A 21034-nucleotide genomic window follows, 5' to 3' on the forward strand; every position below is an offset into this window, starting at 1 on the left:
TTGGGTACATTTAAAGGGGCATGCTAAATGCATTCTGGTACTTTTGGGTTTATAATTCTATAGCCAAATACTGCTAAGAACTCATATGTAGCAATACTGATTTTGTGTGTGAATGCAATTTTAAAATGTATTTCCAATTTGTAAAAAAAAGTCAGGACGTGAGGGGACAGGGAGGATCAGAGGGCATCTATGCTAAATGTTTAAGAATTGTGGCCATGACCTGTGGTGATGCTCTTGACCTAGACAACTTCCCTTATCCCCATCTCCATCCTTAATCTGAAGGATTAGACTGTCTTTTCTGAGGCAAGCCACAAGAAGGCCTGCCAATATAAGGAAAGAGCTGTGCGTGGGAGTACATATACTTTGTGTCATTATTAAGATTTAAAGTTCTGACTTCTGGCTCTGGGATGCCCCTTCTTGTTGATAATCTTAAGGAAACTGTCTTTATTTATAGTTTTAACATTTGTTGTAAATTGCTGAGAGTTTTCACTCCAAGCAGTATATATACTTTGTTAAATAAAAAGCCCATAATATCTGCATACAATGGAACTGTAAGACAAGCTGATTTTAATACATAACTAGCAAATTAAAACAAAACAAACTAGTCATTTTTACTGCTTAAAAATAGTCCTAGGAAATCCTTGTATCAGGGTTGCATCAGGATCTAAAAAGAGGTATAACCCAATACTATGAATATCTATTCAAATTTAAATAATAATAATAATTAACTAATTATTTCAGTGAAAGTTACTGACAAAATTGGGTTTGCTTATTTATTTATTACAACATTTATATCCTACTGTATACTGGTGCCAGGGCACCACTCTGCAGCTGACAGCTTAAAATTACTGGTTTCATAACAGTCGGGTAGTTAACTTGTCCAAGATGAAATTCATAATGATGGACACATACTGGGTAGTGACAGCGGCAAAAGGCACTCCTAAGGCTCTCACGTGCACTCTGTTCCTTTCACGTCTTAGATATTTCAGAGCAGAGACTTTATGAGCCTTGGCTCAATTAAGCTTTGAATGGAATGAGACATTTAGAGTCACAGCGGTGCCCCTATCCTTCTTTAAACAGCTCTGCATGATATCCTCACAACAACCTTGTGAGGCAGAGAAAAAGTGATAGGCTCAAGTTCGCACACTTTCCTCCAAGGCTTTTTTTTTTTTTTGCTGCCGCCGCAGCACCTTTCACAGCAGCGTTAGCAAACTGAACCCGGATTCAAAGCCACACTCGGACGCACGCTCGTTTGCGATGTGTACACACATGCTTAGGATTGTGCTGACTCATTCCAGTTCGGTATCCTTGTTTTAGACTGCGGACGTACAAATGCGGAGGAGCGGGATCGGGGTGAAGCGCTGGCCCATGATAAATTTGAGGGCAGCACCTGCCCTCGATCGTCCCACCTTCGCAACCTGCGTCGTGCGCTCTTGCTCGGCGGGAAATAAATAAGAGCAACGGCCCGGAGCTTGAGCGCCTGTGTTGGAACACGCGGGCGCTAGGACCCAGGCGGAACCTGCCTAACAAGTGTTGACAAAGGCGGCGCTAGGACCCCGGGGGCGCCGATCGGGCCTGCCGCGGCTCCCGAAACTCGGCTGCGGACGCGCCGCTGCACATTGGCCGAGCCAACCGGGCGGTGGGGAGAGTGGGTGGGCTGGACTGACGAGACCCGAGCAGGCAAGTAGACGTTGGTGGGAGAAGGGGGCAGGCGGGGGGGGGGGATTGAGGGGAAGCGGGCGGCGGCGGCGGCGGCGGCCCCTTTGCTGCGTCCTCGCCGGCTGGCAGCACAGAGAGGCGGCAGGGGGCGGGGGATAACACAGCCCCATGGCTTGATCTCCACCGCCGCCTCCTCTTCCTCCTATGCCCGAGCCCATTGCCCAGCAGCCAGGCCTGTTGCCCAAAGTGTGTGGGGTAACAGGGGTAGGCGGCGAGGGTGGGTGCTCAGCACCGTCGTCTCCTCGCTGTGCTCCCCGGGGTGCCCTTGAGTCAGGAAGCTGGCGGCTTCTGCCTGGGAAAGTTCACCGCTTGGAAAGTGGGAACACACAGCAGCTGGACCCGGGGAGGGCAGGAATCCAAAGCGCCACTCGAGGGCGCGGAGTGTAGTCATAACAACACGGTGATGATGTGCTATTTTGATATCGTGCATCAGAAAGAACGGATTAAAACCCACGGAGAGGTGTGGAGGAAGGCATCAGAAATACCCGTTGAGGATATTCATGGAGGAAAAGGCTATATCAGTGGCCCTTAAAAAAAGAAGACAAGTTTCTAGCATTTGGGAAAGTAGCTCAGGGTTTATTTGTGTATTAAAAGCTGTGGGGCAGAGGGAAGATAGCTGAGCAAAAACTTCAGTGCATTGCATCCATTCTAGTAGCACCAGCACTGTAAATTACGGTATGCCAGCCAGCAAACTGATGCAAATATGTTTAATTTGTTTATTTTATCGAAGTCTCAGCTACCAAAGTCATATGGGTTGGGTTCAGAGGACGTTAAACATTAATGGAACTCAAACCGAGGAGAAAGCAGTTAGGTGCAAAAGGTTATGGAGAGTGGCAACAAGGAGTCACACAGTGCATGTGTTCTCAGAAGTAAGCCCCACTGGGCTCAATGGGGTTAATTCCCCGGTTAATGTGCATACTTGCTACCATAGTTGACCTGTGAAACTCAATGATCTGGGATCACGCTATTGTACGCACACAACAGGCTTAGAGGTTTTGTTCTGTTTTTAAAGGATCAATTTCATCAGAAGAGTCTATCAACATCTACGGAACTGCCATCCTAGAATAGACTTGTGAAGGGCCAAATGTCTTTGTGGCAACCCACAGCACTAGTGCCACACGTGACCCTGCCCCCAGTTTCATGTGGGTGACAAGGGGAAGGGGGCGTTGGGATTGCAGGAGAGGGAATGGGGATGAAGCCACCTACTGCCTGAAATAGATCCCTCTTCCCCCAAAGCAGCCCTTGACATATGCCCTTGAGATATGTAAATCCTTCCCATAAAGGAAGGCTATCTACTTGCCAGCCGATGGCAGATTATCCCAAATATTCCAGAGCACTGTGCCATAAGCACAGAACATCTGCACCACAGAAAGTGTCTGCACAAAAATTGTTGCAGAAGACTTAGGAAAGCAAGCCATGTTAGAAGGAAAAGAGGAGTGGGGGGCAACCTTCCCCATGGCTACTGGAAAATCTAAAATTGTGAAAAAAATCCTACCTGACCTAAACATGAGTAAACAGATAGGCCCTAAATATGAGCAAAATCTATCCACTATTCTCAAAAGAAAAATGTTACCAAGATACAGCTCCTCCCCACGCAGCTATCACTCTGATTTTAAGTGTGGCAGTTCTTGATGCCTTGTGCTAAGCAATTCCTTAAACTAGGAGGTGGGGTGAACAACAAGGTGAGATCTCTGCCCCAGATACTGTGTGGTTTCTAATAATAATAATAATAATATTTTTTTATTTATACCTCGCCCTTCCCGGTTCAAAAACCGGACTCAGGATGGCTAACAACAAATTTAAAAGCACTTTAAAACACTTAATTATAAAAGCAGCATAAAATACAGTATAAAAAACATGAATAACAATAAAATTCAAAAATAAAAAATCAATTAGATAATCCCCAGGGCTAGCTGGCTGAATTGGTCCTACTTGGGCCAGTGAAGAGGCCAGGGTTGAATTAGCTGTGGGGTCTCAGAGCGGGTGATCTTCATTAAAGGGGAGGGGGAGGGAAAAAATGGAAATAAAAGATCAGGCTGAATTCAAATTAAAAGCCAGGTGGAATAGGTCTGTCTTACAGGCCCGACAGAAGGAGGTCAAATCCTGAAGGGCCCTAGTCTCATGGAACAGAGCATTCCACCAGGTCGGAGCCATCACTGAAAAGGCCCTGGCCCTGGTGGAGGATAGTCTGACTTCGTTAGGGCCTGGGACCTCTAAACTATGGTTATTCATGGACTTTAAGGCCCTCTGCAGGGCATACCAGGAGAGGCGGTCCCATAGATACAAGGGCCCTAAGCCACAAAGGGCTTTTGCATTTCCCTATGAAGTGTCTCACCCTGTCTCTTTTGATGGGGTGGCATATTGAGCAAGAAGGATTAAAAAAATTGTCCAAGATGGGTGACTGCTTTCATGCCTGCATAGTGTGTGTGTGTGTGTGTGTGTGTGTGTGTGTAGCATCATGTGGCATGTTTACTTCTGCACTTGAATTTAAGCCTGTGAGAACATCATATGCCTGTGGGTTTGCATATATTATATATAACATATTTGCAGACAGCGTTGAAATATAAAGCCAGTGTGGCAAAGCAGTGTGTTGGAGTGAGACCTGTGAGACCATGGTTTGAATCCCCACTTAGCCATGAAGCTCACTGGGGGACCTTAGACCAGTCACTCATTCTTAGCCTAACCTATCTCACAGGCTTGTTGTGGAGGAGGAGGAGAATTATGTATTCCACCCTGAGCTCCTTGAAGGAAAGGTGGGATATAAATAAATAAATAGTAGCCCAAGCATATGTTCTAATTTCCTTGTTCCTTTCATCTGTGTTTCTGCAGCTCCCCAGCCGACAGGATGGTGGTGCTACAGAGCTACTGTGAGGGGAACGATTCCCTGGCACGTGCATGGGCTCAGCAGGGGCTGTACCCCTGTTTCTACTTCACGCTGGTGCCCTCCGTGCAGCTCAGCGTCTGCATCCTCTTGGGGGCCCTGCAGTACGCTTGCTATGCCCGGTTCAGCCGCACCATGGAGCCAAAGTATATCCCACGTTCCCGCCTGTACCACATCCAAGTCCTCCTCTCTCTGCTCCTTGCACTGCTGCCCTTTGTCACCTTTCTGTGGCAGGTGTTGGGCATGCAACAGCTTTATGGGTACATGGTGCTGTACGCCTGCCTCTCTGCCGCGAGCTGGATCAGCTCGGTTGGGCTGCTCCACCTGGAACGCACCAGAGTTCTGGCGCAGGACCGGATCAGAGGCCATGGTGCCATCCTCCTCCTTTTTTGGGCTCTGGCTTTTGCAGCCGAGAACCTGGCCTTCATCTCCTGGAACAGCCCACTCTGGTGGTGGGGCTTGGAAAACGCCAACCAGAAGGTAGGTCAATGAGGGTTTGGCAACAGGTAGGAGCATATATATACAGTGGTACCTTGAGTTACAAACGCCTCAGGTTACAAACTCCGCTAACCTGGAAGAATTACCCTGAGGTGAGAACTTTGCCCTAGGATGAGAACGGAAATTGTGTGCTGGCAGTGCAGCGGCAGCAAGAGGCCCCATTAGCAAAAGCACAGTTTCAGGTTAAGAACAGTTTCTGGTTAAGAATAGACCTCCAGAACAAATGAAGTTCGTAACTAGAGGTACCACTGTATCCTGGATTTTTTTGGCAGGGTGGTAGAATATTTGGAGATGGGAGAAGATTAGAACCAAATAAACCTGCTGATTTCAACACTTGCTAGTTGTTGCTCTTAAGTGCCAGCCACTGCTTGGCGCCTTCTTCCCAGCCCATTTTTGCTGAGTCACTGTTGTTTGAGCTACAGAAAGCTTTAGACATGAGTGGTGTGTGCTCCTCCCCCTTTCCACACAACCACACATGCACGCGCGCGCACACACACGCACACACACACAGGAGATTGCTGAATAATTTGCAGGGGACTTTGCCCAGTGACTCAGCACAAAGTCCTACCAAAAAGGCTTTCCAGCCACAAGTTGAGATTTCACATTTCTTTACATCGTTAACTAACATCCTTGCCCTCTGGCAATACCCTTTAGCAAGAGACTGGAAAGTAGAGAACTTATTCCATGGCACAGATTCCATGTAACGATTAGGGCCTGACCACTATTCCCCCACCCCAACTGTACAGCTGAATTGCCCACTGTCTACACACCTCCTTATGGGACTCCTCATATTCCAGGGTTTTCAAAATGTGGCTGAGGTTCATGCGAGTTGTAGCCCAAGCACATCTGGAGAGCACCTGGCTGGGGAAGGCTGGCAACAGCTCTCCCCCCAGCCCTACCTGGAGATTCCCAGATGGGTGGGATATAAAGAAGCTAGTTAAGCCTAGCTTAACTATGGTTTGTTTAAAGATGTGAATCCAGCGTAGCAGACTAGCCAAGATTTGTTCTTTTTGGGTGGTTGGTTTGTTTTTGGCCAACAAACAATGTGAAGCCATTTTGCAAGTGGCAGCCTACCATTTTTCGAGTCAAGATGTCATCTCCTTGCGAAGGCCCCTCACTCTTCATCCACAGAGGAACCAAGAACTCACATTTAGGAGCAAATATCCTCCTGTCTTGCCATTCCAGACAGCTTCAGGCTTCTTCCTTTCTACCTCAGTCACATGACCTAACTTCCCCTGCTGGCCATCTGCCCTAACTGCAGGCATCTTCAAACAGGAACAGGCTTCAGGAAGCAACAGGAAGCAAATTCAGCCAAGCCATCTTCACAATTCTCTAGGGGTCAGGACCATCTATCACCAAATGTTCCTTAAAGCTTCTGGGAGGGATTGTATCCTGGGGTTTTCTGCAAGGAATTAGATTATGTGATATAGGATAATTATGTGTGTTCTAGATCCAATGTTTTTATGTACTTGGCAAGTCTTTGGTCAATTGGCTCAAATCATGCTTTTGGCCAATGAAATGCCTAAAAAGATTTTAAATAATAAATCAAGTTTAAAAATACCGCCCTTGATGGGTGTTTCCCTCTCTCCACTCCAAGCCATTTGACTCTTGGTTTAGATCTTAGAAAGGAAGCACTGCTTGGTTTGTAGCTTTCAGTGGGGAGCAAAGCGGGGCAGGTGGGTCGCTGCGAGACACACATCTGACATGAGATCAACCTCCTCCAGGTACAATTCAGCCTGTGGTTACTGCGCTACTTCTGCACCTTCGCCCTCTTTGCCCTGGGGATAAAGGCCCCAGGGCTGCCTCGAAAACCCTACATGCTGCTGATCAATGAAGATGAACGCGACGTGGAGCATAGTCAGGTAGGTTTCTCTTCTCCTAAACAGCCCAATTCTTCTTCTACGTCTGCCTGTCTCTGTCTATCCTGTTAATTCCACCCCCGTGAACCAGTTGCAGGGTGTGCGGGGAGGGAACTAGAATAACATTATTGGTGCCAGAAGCACTACTCTGTTAAGAAGAGCCTGTAGCTGCGGTTTCTCTCTTTAAAATAGCTGCCATTTTGAAACAGTATTACAGTTCCACACAGGGGCCACATTCACACCGTATATTTAAAGCACTGTGACTCTAAGCAGTCATGACTCCCCCCAAAGAATTATGGGAGCTGTAGTTTGTTAAGGGTTCTGAGAGTTGTTGGGAGACCTCTATTCTCTTCCCAGAACTACAGTTTCCAGAGTGGTTTTACAGTTAATCCCTGCATACAGATCAGGAGCTTTTAACCAATGATATGACACTGAAAAAAATAAACAGGTGGATGCTGCTTTTGTGGTCCTGGAGCTGCAGTGGGGTGGGTGGGTGGGAGCAGCACCTGTTGAATTTATCCGAATTTTAAAGATGTTAAAATCACAGGAGCCTCAGTGGCTAAGCTCTGGATGGAGAGAACTGGCAATGCTAGAATGCACCTTCAGAGTAGATTGCAGGCTGTAGGGAAAAGTTCACCAAAGGTGTGGTTTGAAGAGGTTTGGAAACAAGTGTGCCTAGCTGGTTCAGTGGCACGAAACTTCCCTGTGAGGTGGAGCACTCAAGAGTGCCCTGAGGCAAAACTGTTGACTAACCTTACCAGTGGCCCTTTTGCCATGGACTGTTGGGCTAGTGAGAGATTGAGTACTTGTGTACATTTAGGGCTGTTGTAAAGGTTACAGAGAGGCAAGTTAGATATGGATGTGTCAGTATAGTAGGGTGAGATCTGATTTTTTTAAATCAAAATGAATGCCAATCATCTGATGTCCAAGTTGGCCTCTGGGGTACAGACAGATAGTGATCTGGCCTGCTGGGTGGTCCTAAAAGATTCCCCACCACAGGGTGAGTGAGTTAAGGAGCTGAATGTTCATTGCTCCCTTTTACACTGGTGGCTAATGAAGGAAATTTTGCAACTGTGCAAAAGAGCTTTGAGTTCTATCTAATATATATTTTAAATGTTCATCGTTGGAGAATCACTTTTGTTGGTTTAAAAAAAAGGGGGGAACTGAAGGTGAATGTGAATAGGCTCCAGCAGGTGGCACTGTGGATATTTCTTGTATATGATCTCTGCACTAATCAGTAAAAAATTAGAATTTGCTGCCCATGCCATCAATGCCGTTTCTGCAACCAGAAAATCTGATCTCTGTGACCTGTATCAATTATGCAATTTAAACAGATGTTCACAATGTCTTGTATTAATTCTGCAATATTAAAAATTAGCTTCTGCAATGTATTTTGGTTTGGGGAGAAAATGTGATTAATTAAGGAAGGGGAACCGTTGGCCCTCTGGGTGTTCATAGACTCCAGCACCCCTCAGCCCCAGCCAACATGGCCAATGGTCAAGGATGATGGGAGTTGTAGTCCAGCAACATATGGAGGACCACAGGTTCCCCACTCCTGCCATAATAAATTGATGGAGGAGGGCAAAACCAACAGCTGTTTGCCATGACACCAAATCTTGTGAATCTCCTGGAACATCTAGTTGACCACAGAATGTTATACTAGAAGGACCTTAATGAGCCTTGGAGTAATCTGTAATTTCACTTCTTTTGCTGGAATAGCGGCATTTACTGGTGAGTGTCATTATGTGGCTCAAGTACTGTATTCCTATACCACTATAACTGCTTGAGAATACTGGGCCAGATTGGAGGTCACTGTAGTCCTAGCGCTGGGGTGGTACTGCTTCATACAGTAAAATCTGGACACCGTGGACCCTCTGAATATATATTTCATTTCTTAAATTTATATCCTGCTCTTTCTTGTATAGGAGTCCTATTCAAACATTTAAAAAAAGATTTTGCAACACTGCGCCTTTCTAGTCCTATTTTTTCCTGAACATTTTCTGCACCGAACCCTCAAGTTCTGTGACTCTCATGGTTTTCCTTCCCTTTCCAGTTGTGTTTACTTGAAATGCTCTCTGTGCCCTTTGCTGAGAAGTGACCATAGCCCCCCCATCTTGCTCAGTTGCCCCCTCCCAGGTGTTGGCTCTCATCGTTGCCCAGATGCCATTTGAATAGGTTGTTGTGGTCCCCTTCCCCAAATATTCCCTGCCAAAAAGCAGAGTCCCCTTCCCCTACTCACTGTCCTTTCTGTGTCTCAGCCCCTGCTTCCAGATGCCAGACAGAATCGCTCCACCTGGAGGGATCTGGGCCGGAAGATAAGTCTCCTCATACAGTACATGTGGCCCAAGGGGAGCTACCCACTGCAGGGGCTGGTGATCGTCTGCCTGATGCTGATGGGGCTGGAGCGTGGCATCAACGTCTTCGTGCCCCTCTACTACAAGTACATTGGTAAGCGGAAAGGGCTGCTTCCAGAGAGGCATGGTGCTGCCGCCCCTAGCAGAGGCGGATGTGCAATGGGAGAGGGCCTGGCATTAATGTCAGGGGTTTCTCTTAGAATGGGGTTTGGGGAGAGGACAGAACCTCTGTTTGGACAAGTATTCTGAATTGACCAAGAGAGGGCGCCCTGATATAGGCATTGGCAAATGTGCAGAGGACTTACAGGGAAGAGAAGGGGCCAAGGGCAACCTTTGGGGCTGCTTAAAGGTAAAGGGACCCCTGACCGTTAGGTCCAGTCACAGACGACTCTGGGGTTGCAGCGCTCATCTCACTTTATTGGCTGAAGGAGCTGGTGTACAGCCTCCGGGTCATGTAGCCAGCATGACAAAGCGGCTTCTGGCGAACCAGAGCAGCGCACGGAAACGTCGTTTACCTTTCCGCCAAAAGCCAGGTAGACCTTTGGCTGGATACAGATATTGCAGCCAACTGGAAGCTCTTCAGGGAGCGGGTCCTTATCAAACACTTGTTTCTAAACACTAGTTTTGGAGGCACTCGCTCAATGTGTAATGTTTGAAGAGGCCCTTAAGCAGCCTGGTTCCTTGAGGCCTGCAGAGCCCTTGACACGTTTAAGGGACAGGCTTGGCATGTCCAGCACAGCATGAGGGCTCAGGGCTTCCAAAGCATGCACCATCAGGGGCGAGAGAATGCCCCAGGGCCTGAGGTGGTGCGGAGCAGCTTATATAGATAATAATTTTATTATTTATACCCCTCATATTGTGCTGGGTTGCCCCAGCCACTCTCCTTGTTGTGGCATGAGGAGAAGCAGTTTTTAAATAGATTCCTTGCCTGGTATTGGAGGCCGACTACCCACATGAGAATAAGCTCTGGTTGTTATTATTGTTTTAAATACTGGGACAGTGTGCTCAGAACATGATCTCTTGAGGTGGAGCCAGTCATAAGAAGTAAACAGGGCTGTTGAGTCCCCGTTGCACTGACTGACCACGTTGCTCCCGATTGCTCTTGCCCCTTAGAACTAGGGTGGACAGCCAGTGTGGCCCCCAGACCTCTCTACTTGGCCCTCAGAACTTTCCCCTAGCCAAGCCCCTCACCGGCCCTGCATCATGTCCCAAAGCGTTGTTGCCTGTCTGGAATGTGTCCTTGAACTCTGGGAATGCCTCTTGCTTACCTGGATGGAGGACAGAGAAGTGTGTGTGAAGAGAGCGGGCTGCTGTACAAAGCTAAAATTTACATTTGTTGCCCAGCCCACTTTTGCCTCTGGCTCCGCCCAGCACTAGCATGTGGTCCAGGGAAGGTTATCCAGGAAGGAATGCAGCCCTCGGGCCATAGAGGCACCTCAAGCCCTGTGAAGAAGAAAGAGGCAGTGCACTGAGGCTGAGGGTGGGGGGAGTTCTTTGCTGTACCACTTGGGACTGCAGGGGTGGAAGTTGTTGTTGTTGTTATTATTATTATTATTATTATTATTATTATTATTATTATTATTATTTATACCCTGCCCATCTGGCTGGGTTTCCCCAGCCACTCTGGGTGGCTTACAGCATATCTAAAACATAGCAAAACATCAAATATGAAAAACTTCTCGATACAGGGTTGTCTTCAGATGTCTTCTAAAAGTTATGTAGTTCCTTATCTCCTTGACATCTGAAGGGATGGCGTTCCACAGGGAGGGCGCCACTACCAAGAAGGCCTTCTGCCTGGTCTTACTTCTGAATGGTTTCTCATATAAAAATAGCTGATGATAGAAGAAGGCGAAGGGAGTTGTATTGCCTCTCCCCAATATGCCAGTTTAAAAAATCTGGCACCCCTTCCTGCTCGCAGTCTCTAGAATGCTGCCATCTCATTTTTGCAAACTAGGTAGAGCAGGAATTGCTTCCGCCCCTGTGTTTACATTCCTCCATTCGGCCCCATTCTTCATCAAAGCCTTCTTGTTTCCCTTCCTCTACCAAGCTTGACTCTCCCTACACACCTCCAGGATCTCATCCCTGCTCTCCTGTGGCTTCCCTCCTTCCCTCCCAGGCCAACCTTCTTCATCAAACTTACATTTTGAACTTTGTGGGGCAGGATGCAACTTTCCTGTTTAGGAACGTGTTTAATAAGAGTAGAGGGAGACTTGCATTTCCAACTGAATCTGCACAGTCATATGGCATTAGTTTGGGGGATTGGGAGAAGACTTTGGTACAGGAAGACTCGGGGAATTTAGTGACGCTCTTGGATCTCCCTGAGGCTTCTGTCCTGAGCCCTGACCTCCTATCTTGCTTACTCCCAGACTAACTCTGCATTGAGCTTCAGGGGTGGGGGGGTGGGGAAGAGGTGGGCAGGCCGTGGAGGAGGGGCGCTGCCTTTGTTAGCAGAAGCCGTTGGTGTGTGCCAGGTTCCCATGCCCCGGTGGGCGGTGCAAGTGCCAGCTCAGGGCAGCTATTGAGAGGTGTCTGAATAGGGGAGGATGGACTCCGGACCTGCCTTTCAGCCCTGACTTTTAGACTTTACAAAGGAGTCATTGCAGGCGGGAGGCATGGAATTGCAAACTGCATACCAAATCGCTCGATGGGAATGGATTCGGGAGTGGGGGAAGCTCTCTGCCCTACATGCTAAGCAGCTGCTGAGCAGATATATTCTTCTTCGTCCCACCTGGGGGAGATGGGTGCACCCTCCAGATCTCAGCCAGATCGCCTAGCCTGCCAGCAACCTCGGCACATCGAGCTGCTGTTTCTGCCAGTCCTGGGCCCAAATGCTCTTACCTGCAGCATGGACTTAAGAACAGGGGCAGAGCAGTGCTCCATCTAGCTCTGTGATGGGCGAACTAGGCCTCTGTCAGGCTGCTACATATGGCCACCGAACCCTAGGTAGCTTTGCTGCGCTTTCCTTCTTGCCATTATTGCCAAGGCATGGAAGGAGGTGCAATGAAGCAGAAGTGGGTGGAGAGATGACACACCTCCAAGTCTGGGATTCAGTCTGGGAGATCTGGGTTGAAATCCTACCTTTGCCACGGGCCCGTTGTGTGGCTTTAGCCGCCTCCTTGTTGTTCGTCCTCAGTTCGCTGTGTTGCGGAATGGGAACAGCCTACCTCGTGGTAGTTGCGTAGAACAAAATATTGCAAAAGAGTTATTTTAAAATGAAAAGCAGCCTGTGGGTGATATGTAATAACAGCAGCGAGGTCTCTGTTCCAGGTTGCCCGTCCTCATTGCCTCCCCCCCCCCCTCCGCAAGGATGCCAACCTCTCTCCACGTGTGAGAGTATCATTTCTACCTGTGCTTGGGAACAGGGTGGATTAACACTCTCCACCATGTGCTGGGTAAAGCAAGTTGGGTTGTGGGGAAGGGGATCCTCCCCCCCCCCATGTAGAGAGAATGAAAGGCAAAGGAGGGGCACTCCCAGATGGGGTCACCCACCCTGCCAGTTAGGATTACCCAGCAAAGTGCCGCTGGCGGGGAGCAAACAAGGAGCCTTTGTGTCCTCTGCCTGGTCTCCCAGCAGCCCAGCAGTGGGGTGGGAGGGGTGGGATCTTTGTGGCTGTGTGGTGCCTTGAAAGAGAATAAAGGAAGCCAGGAGACTCCACCGGTGGTGTCTTTCCCAGCAAAGGATGGGGCAGGATGAGTACGAGGTATGCAAAACAAGGAGGGGGACTATCAGAGGGGAGCTCTGTGTCAGGAGAGCAGGATCCGACCCAAAGTGGAAAGCTTTCAGGCTATAATGCCTGGTAGGGTTTGGCGGGGGGTGGGGGCGTGAGGAAACCCCAAAGCTGGTGCTTTGAAATCACGAGGATACAGGAGTGGGAGATGGCTACTTTCCACTCATCAAGCTGTGTGCTGCCTGTCCATCACAGTCCAAAACTGATGATGAAATCCCCCACCCACCCTAGCCTGATCCAGACAGTTTTGCTCAGGCTTTTGCCTGCAATAATACCTCTTCCCCACCCCTGCCTGTTCTGTGGCAGCCCTGCCTCCTCCTAAGGCAGCAGTGCCCTATAGGCCTGGGCAGCCTATGAGATTCAGGGGATGAGACTACAACAGGTAGGTGTTAGGCATTTCCTTGGCACTCATAGATACAGCCACCATTCTCAGGCAGGAACGCAGGGGGGCTAATTGTAGGCATTTTCTTTCTTGATCTGCTGAGGTAGCTCTGTCCTTCTCCATCCAGGCCAGCTTTGAGATCTTTGTTGCCTGGGCACAAAGATCAAGTTTCATGGTGCTTTTCCCGAAAAAATAGCAGTATTTCAGTATTTGGGACCTATTGCCTGGGGTCAGTGCCCCACTGTATGACTGTGCATGGCTTGAGACAAAAGCTGGCGTAAAGAGGTGTGCCTTCAGCATTCACCCAAAGCTGTGTAATGAAGATACCAGACTCACCTCTGTGGGGAGGGAGGCGCACAACTTAGGGGCTGCCACAGATAATGCCTTCTCTCTGCCCCCCCCCCCCAAGTTTTGAGGTAGGGTGAGAACTTCCATGCATTTACTGCATGTATAACACAGGGCTCCCATGATGTCTTTGGGGATCAGTTTCTGTGGGCAGCATCTTGCTGGAAGCAGTGTCAGAGCCTAGACTCAGAATTCTTCTTCTGAGTGTTCCTTCCAGCAGAAGTCTGGAGCGTGTCAACAAGAGACAAGGCCTTTTCAGTGGTGACTCCTCTCCTCACAACCCTTCATTCCCTCCCTTCATGGAACGCTCTCCCCAAACAGACTTGGCCACATGAATGCCTTTTCATTGCCTGGCAAAACTTTTATCTTTCCCCAGACATTTCATTCTGCTATTTTTGTGGACTTTTCCTGGCTAGTTAATTTTAATAGTGATCATGTTTAGACATTTTGTGCTGTAACTTGTCTCGAGACTATTTTGTATGAAGCAGAGTCACCAACAGAATTAAGGCAATGGTGGGGAATGTTTTCCAGACCGAGGGCCACTTTCCCTTCTGGGCAACCTTCTAAGGGCCACATCTCGGTGGTGGGTGGTGCCAGGGGCAAAAGTGGGTGGAGCAGTGCAGATCGTACCTTTGTACAATAGTCTAGCTTCTACAAACACCCCCCCCCCCTTTCTGTCCTCCATCTGGGCAGCCAAAGCATTATCAGAGCTTAAGGGCACATTCCAGCCAGGCAAAAACATCCAAGGAGGGTGCAAAGCGGATCCAGTATGTGTGTGATACCGAGAGTGCCTGAGAGCCACGTAGAGAGGCTTGTGGGACTTCATTTGGGCTCTGCGCTCAGTGGCGTAGCGTGGGTTGTCAGCACCCGGGGCATGGCAAGTAATTTGTGCCCCCTAACCCGTGGATTTGCGCCCCCTAACCCGTGGATTTGCGTCCCCTAACCCTAACCCCCAGATGTTGCGCCCGGTGCGGGCGGCCCCCCCTGCACCCCCCACGCTACGCCACTGTCTGTGCTACCCCTTTGGTTATGGCCTTCAAAGTGACTATTGTTTCCTGTCCTCCAGTGAACGATCTGACGACAGGGGCTAGTTGGCGTATCCTTCTTCAAACCGTCTGCATCTATGCGGCCCTCAAGTTCCTCCAGGGAGGAGGTGCTGGTGAGTCAGTTGTTGTGCGTACACACCCGCACATGTGCGCTTTGGCTGAGGCTGCTTTGGGATTACCTGCGTCCACCTTCGCCATCCGTTTGTGCTTTCTCTCCATTTTTAGCCTTCCTGCATACTGAGAAAGCAGGTGGTTCCGTTAATCTGTTGTGAGGAGCGTGTGGCCTTTTGGATGACGTTGGACCAGAACTCCCACTGTTCCTGGTCACAGGCCATGCTGACTGGGTCCAACAGCAACTGAAGGGCTACAGGTCCCCCACCTGTCCCAATCTTGACACCCTCATGAGCCCCCAGCGTTCAGTAAATCCCATAGGCCCCTAAGCATAGACCCTTGGGCCGTTTTTTGTTTTAATTTGCAAACAAAAATACTTCTACATACCCGGGAGTCCCCTGCCTGCTCCCAGGAAGGTATAGTTGGCAGTGGAGAACCAACCGTCCTCAGTTCCTAGAACAGTGACATTCAGAGTGAACTTTGCCTGCGCTCAGGGATGCTTGAAGGCTCCAAGGTAGTTCCAAGGCAATAGAAGCCATTTGCCAGATCCTTCTGGGTTACAGTAGGAGGCAGGTTTTCAACTGGAAGCAGAAGACAACCACAGGAGCCAACCCCCGCTCTTCTCTCTCTAGGCTCCACTGGCTTCATTAGCAACATGCGCACTTTCCTGTGGATCCGCGTGCAGCAGTTCACCAGCCGCGAAATCCAGGTCCAGCTCCTCAGGCACCTCCACAGCCTCTCCCTTCGGTGGCACCTGGGTCGCAAGACGGGCGAGGTGCTGCGCAGTGTCGACAGAGGCACTAGCAGCATCAACAACTTGCTCAGGTGTGCTTGTGGGTCTGGCTAGTGGGGGGCTCTCCATCACTCCTGGTTCAGGGGTGCCTGCACTCACGTGTTTTCTCCTGGCGATGTTGGTGGCCCTTGCATGCCGTGTGACCTTGTCTATCATGTGACCTGACTTGCTCCCCCCCCCTTTCTATTCGGCAGCTACATTGTCTTCAGCATCTTCCCCACGATAGCCGACATCATAATTGCGATTGTGTATTTCACCACAACCTTCAGTGCCTGGTTCGGCCTTATCATCTTCCTCTGCATGAGCTTTTATCTTGGTGAGTGCTTGCAGCGGGGGACCCCAGGAGGTAAGGTGGCCGGGGAGAAGGTTTCCACCACTGCAGCTACTCTAGAAGCCCGTTAGCATGCCTTTCACTTGACAGGTATTGGGGATTGTAGGGAGAAGAGCGAGCCAGGAAGATAAGGGAGGTGAGAGTGGCTTGGACTGGTGGCATCTTGAGGTGGGCTAAAGTGTGGTCCTGGTTGGAGGTGAATTTGTGGAGTTCTGGGCAGCTGTGAGTAAGCTTGTGAGAAAGCGAGAGATGGGATCTGATGGGGGAGACTGTAAGTGTGAGTGGAGTGGTCTTCATTTGTTACATTTGTGCCCAGAAACATATTCCCAAGACTGATATAGTATAGGTGAATTGCATCATCATTTATGAGCAATGTGATCAGGTAATGAAAAAGATCTTTTGACAATAGCAGCATGCACAAAAGCGGCTTCTGCTCTGGTGCTTTATCATAAAAAGCAGCAGTTCATACAGCTGAAGACAATTCATAAGTTTTATCTCAAATACAAATTAGTGTACTGATAGTATTGCTCCTGCAAGGTTAAGCATATACTTTTGGGTGTTAAAAGTTGTGTTACAATCAAGCAGATTTTTGTCCTGCATGATGGATTCACCTTAGTGCTCTCCAGTTTACTAGTCATCATTAAAAAAAATCTACAAAATATCTGGTGTAAAGCTTAGATTTTATGTTTTAACCTTACTTTTGAATCATTTTCGAGGTTATTTTCAAGGGGCTATTGAATTATTGCTGCAAAATAGCCTAGGTGCTGCTAAAAATCATGCCAACTCATCATTGGCAAGCTCATTGTGGCATGATTAGTTTGGGGTCTCTCTGATGTAACTAAATTGACAGATAAAGTTCCTTTGAAGAAACAGCTTAGGTGTTTCTGTGGATGTGACTGAAAAATGGTTTCCGTTCATTCTGTGTGGGAATATTCAATGTGTAATCCTGTAAGTTTGTATTGACATTTGTGGTGATAATAAATGCTTGAAATGGATCATAATTTTGCTTGTATTTGAGGAATAGTTTTTGTCTGAGTACGTCTCAGTGATTCCAGGCCTCTCTTTTTTTCCATAGCTTTGACTATTATAATGACTGAGTGGCGAACAAAGTACCGCCGTGAAATGAATACCCGTGACAATGAAGCCCGTTCCCGAGCTGTTGACTCGCTTCTGAACTTTGAGACGGTACTTAAACCCCCGCCCTAGTGAGCCTAGTGTGAGGGGAGAATGAGGAGTAGCAGCAAGCCTTTCTGGATGGTTTACTGCCTAAAACAGCTTAGCCTCCAGGTTTTAGTTGAGTAGAGCAGGACATCTGCCGGCTGATCTGAAGCTGAATCCCCAGGTTGGGTGAATGTCTCTAGTTTGTGGAGGGAAGCTAGAAGGCTCTAGCTTCAAGTGGAGGGGGCCTGGCCTGGCACTGCCTCATCCGTGTCATGATTTTGTTGTAGGTAAAATATTACAATGCCGAGAACTATGAGGCTACCCGCTTCAATGATGCCATTGTCAAGTACCAGGTATGGAAGGACCAGGGTGTGGCAACTGAGCTTGCATCTTCCATTATCTTTGGGGTACACTGTCTGCTCCTCCTCTTCCCTATTTCTGCTCCTCCATGTACATGGTGTATGTGTTTGTACTGCTGGCTGTCTTGCAGTGGGACAGGGGAAGGCAACTGGGTGCAACAACGCCCTGCTTTGTGGAGGTAGGAGGGTTCAGGGATCTGCTGGGTGGTCTCTGTGGGCCGCAGGGTGGTTCTGCAGTGGCCCACTTTCTTCTCTCCTCCTGGCAGGTCTCCGAATGGAAAGTCAATGCATCACTGGCACTGTTGAACCAGACCCAGAATCTAGTGATCGGGGTGGGGCTGCTGGCCGGATCCCTACTGTGTGCTTACTATGTGACCAAGAAGAGGCTCCATGTAAGTCCTTGCCCATTGCAGTGCCAGAGGGGCATAGATGGTATGGGCATCTCTGAGTACACACATCTCTGTATATTTGTGTGATTTTTATCGTATGCGTGTGCTTTCTATTTGGTTTTAAATTGTAATGCTTTGTATTGTAACCTGCCGTGGGACATTAGGGGGTATGGTGGGTAATAAATCTAATTACTATTATGAATAATAATACATGGAACCTGTAACTAAGAGCCAGGCCACATGTCACTCTTTCTATGTGGAGGCAACAGCATGTGGAGCAGCTGACTACATGGGGCTTCCCTCACTACAGGAAGAGTTTCCATTCTGTTGCCAGCCAGCCCCACAAATCTAGGAGTGGCTTGGGCCTCCTCTACAAATTGGGATCACTCTGCTTGGAGAAATGGAGAGCCACTCTCCCCGTTGTTACAGCTGCCAGGCAGAGTCCGCTGGCCTCCCTAAGGCAAGGGAAGCCTCTGCAGAGGCCCTGAATCTCTTTGTGGAGTGTTCTGACGCAGCTTGAACTAGAGACAGACAGACAGACAGACAGACAGACAGACAGAAACAAACACAGGGGCACATGTTTCTCAACACATTTTGGGGGGATATTTGCAGTCTGCTTTTCGGTTCTGTGAAATGCAACAAAGGCAAGTGAGCAGGAGAGAGGATGCAAGGAGAGCTGTGGAGGCGGACAAGCTTGCGCCACCTAAGAACCCAAGAGTGGAGGTTGCAGGACGTGGTCTGGTTAAGTTGTGGGAAGGGAAGGCTGGGGGGGGGGAGGGCATAAGAGCTTGGCAGTTTCTCAAAAGTCTTTGTGAAGGGCTAATTAGCCTTTGCTGAATTTCAAAGTTGTGTGGAGACCGAAGGGTCGCAGCGCTCAACCCATGCTGAGAAAAATGGGCAGCCGAGGGTGCACAAGCTTAAAATGAAACCAGATTGGAGAGCTAGACCTCTCTTTGAGAACAAAAGCAATCACAAGCAAGAGGCAAGGCTGGAAAAGGTTTGTCACCAATTAAGAGATCTAAAGGGGAGTGGGGGGGGGGAACCTCACCAAATGGGAGCTAGTTTCCACCAACATCAGAAGAAAGAGACCAGCATGTTTTGGGTTTGTACTCCAGATGTGAAAACACACATTCCCACATGGAGTGCACTCCTAATGATGGTGAGAGAACAAGGATGTATATACTGTATATTAAAGTGGGGAGGAGGTAATGGAAGGGATGCAGTATTAACACATAAGATGAGGGAGCCCTTTCACTCTTAGATCTAAGGCAAGTTGAATATGAATGACAGGAAAACAGAGCTTGGTTAAGTATAAAAGAAATCAATTTGAATAATAGACTTTGCCTTGGCCACAGTACTGGGCTTTAGCCTGCAATCTGGCTTGTTTGCCCACTGTATTTGTGGTTTCATGAAGTCCTGCAGATGCAGTACTCTGTCAGGTGCACGTTGGCTCTGAAAACTAGGTTTAGGTCTGAATTACTCAGAGGTTCCACAAACAGCCAGCTCAAACCTGATCTGTAACTGGCCCCGCCTTGCACGAGCGAGTTGAACACAATCTCCCTGGCAGCACAACAACAAACATCCTATCTTCCTTAGCCGGTTTGTTCCTAGCTCTCATGATTCGTTGGGCCATGGGAGGAATGTGTGTGTCAGAGTTTGTAGTAGGCTTATAAACCAAAGAGGGGCTTAATGGGGCTTTCGTTGGTCAGGGAGCAAGAATTTATGTGCTGCACGAGTCTTTGACCTTTATCAGCCTTTATCATTCTGCTTCACCAGAATCACCCAACAACCAGCTCCCTCTCGGATGCATGTAGAGTTACGGCTGACTGGGCTCTAATGGTGGGCTGTTGGACTTGAGAAGTGTAGTGCAAATCTATCGCAATACTCTCTCTCAGAAACATACCTTATATCTGAGAGGGAAAATTGGGCACTGGAGGAGAGAGATTGTGGGGGGTGGAGGTCCAGCTACTGTTTTGCTTTCCCTAGTAAGGGGTCAGGGATCTCTAATGCAGTTTTGTACAAAGACTTGAAGAGCTGCTGGACTGTTAAAAACAAGACGATAAACACCACACTCTGCCACAGGGAGACATCATCATTTTGGCTCTGACTTGCATCTCTGTTCCCTCCAGGTGGGCGATTATGTTCTCTTTGGCACATACATCATCCAACTGTACACCCCACTGAACTGGTTTGGCACCTATTACAGGTAACCTACTCCATAGGCTATTTTGTTCTGTAGTGTTGGTTAGGCATTTTGAGAATGCAGAGAGGAGTGTGTTGATGAAATTTGAGGGACTTTGTCCACACACAGAGAGATTGCAAAATTGGACAGTGTTACATGAAAGCCTGTTCAGTGCAGCATCTCTATGCTGCTACCTCCCAGACTGAGGTTTGCCTAACAGTAAAGTGCCACCACATAGAGGGCTACAAAATCTGTGTCTGAAGGAAACCATAATCCATAGAGAAAACCACTTGTCAATTTATTGTTGTACTGAGGCTGACGAGGTAATGTGAAGCAAACAGATATGGAGACAAGATGTGAGAAGCCTTAACCAGAAGGAAAAAGGAGCACGTAGACTGGTTTCTGGAATTGAGACTTGACTTTAAACAGCAGATTAAATCAACCAGGCCTGCTATCCCATAAGACAGAAAACTCCCAGGGAATGTATTAACTCTTTACAGATGCATCAAATGCAGGGCAGAGCCCTGTTTGAGTTAGGGCATCATAGGCAGAGAACAAGCAAATGTCCATTGCCCCTTAATATTTTGCTTGAAAACTATAAGGAGGATTTCTGAATATGGTGAGAGCAACGAGCCCCCCCCTTTTTTTAAGTGGGACAGATATATTTCTGAATAGAAACTCAATACCAGAAGAGAAGGGCTATGTAAGATGAAAATTATACGGTATGGCTGTTTGCACATTACAGTAAAATGGTTCACTGTAAATGCACCTAAGAGGACTCCTTTGCTCTTCCTGGCTTGATTCTTGGCTTACATTTTGAACAAATAAGAGATTGCAGTTCATTTTGCTCTACTGTCAGTAAGCCAAGAAGAAACTTTGGCTACAGATCATGGGAA

At 48.2% G+C, this 21034-nt stretch overlaps 1 protein-coding gene across 2 annotated transcripts in view; it reads left to right on the forward strand.

Annotated features, from left to right (window-relative positions):
- Positions 1–1194: 1194 nt before the first annotated feature.
- ABCB6 (ATP binding cassette subfamily B member 6 (LAN blood group)) overlaps positions 1195–21034 on the forward strand; it is a 29245-nt gene continuing 9405 nt past the window's right edge. Inside the window, exons 1-11 of one of the 2 annotated variants that reach the window (XM_083499026.1) lie at positions 1195–1680; positions 4549–5080; positions 6823–6960; positions 9216–9405; positions 14833–14925; positions 15556–15748; positions 15911–16032; positions 17123–17232; positions 17496–17561; positions 17834–17959; positions 20086–20162. In XM_083499026.1, coding sequence (XP_083355152.1) covers positions 4565–5080; positions 6823–6960; positions 9216–9405; positions 14833–14925; positions 15556–15748; positions 15911–16032; positions 17123–17232; positions 17496–17561; positions 17834–17959; positions 20086–20162 — 1631 coding nt within the window. In that variant the 5' untranslated portion in view covers positions 1195–1680; positions 4549–4564. Of the gene's footprint in view, positions 1681–2371; positions 2395–4548; positions 5081–6822; positions 6961–9215; positions 9406–14832; positions 14926–15555; positions 15749–15910; positions 16033–17122; positions 17233–17495; positions 17562–17833; positions 17960–20085; positions 20163–21034 lie in introns of those variants that run through there. The other variant, XM_083499027.1, reaches the window with a different exon arrangement.

The sequence above is a fragment of the Podarcis liolepis genome (assembly GCF_965112155.1).
Source record: "Podarcis liolepis genome assembly, chromosome: 1".
In the NCBI taxonomy this organism is placed as follows: Eukaryota; Metazoa; Chordata; class Lepidosauria; order Squamata; family Lacertidae; genus Podarcis; species Podarcis liolepis.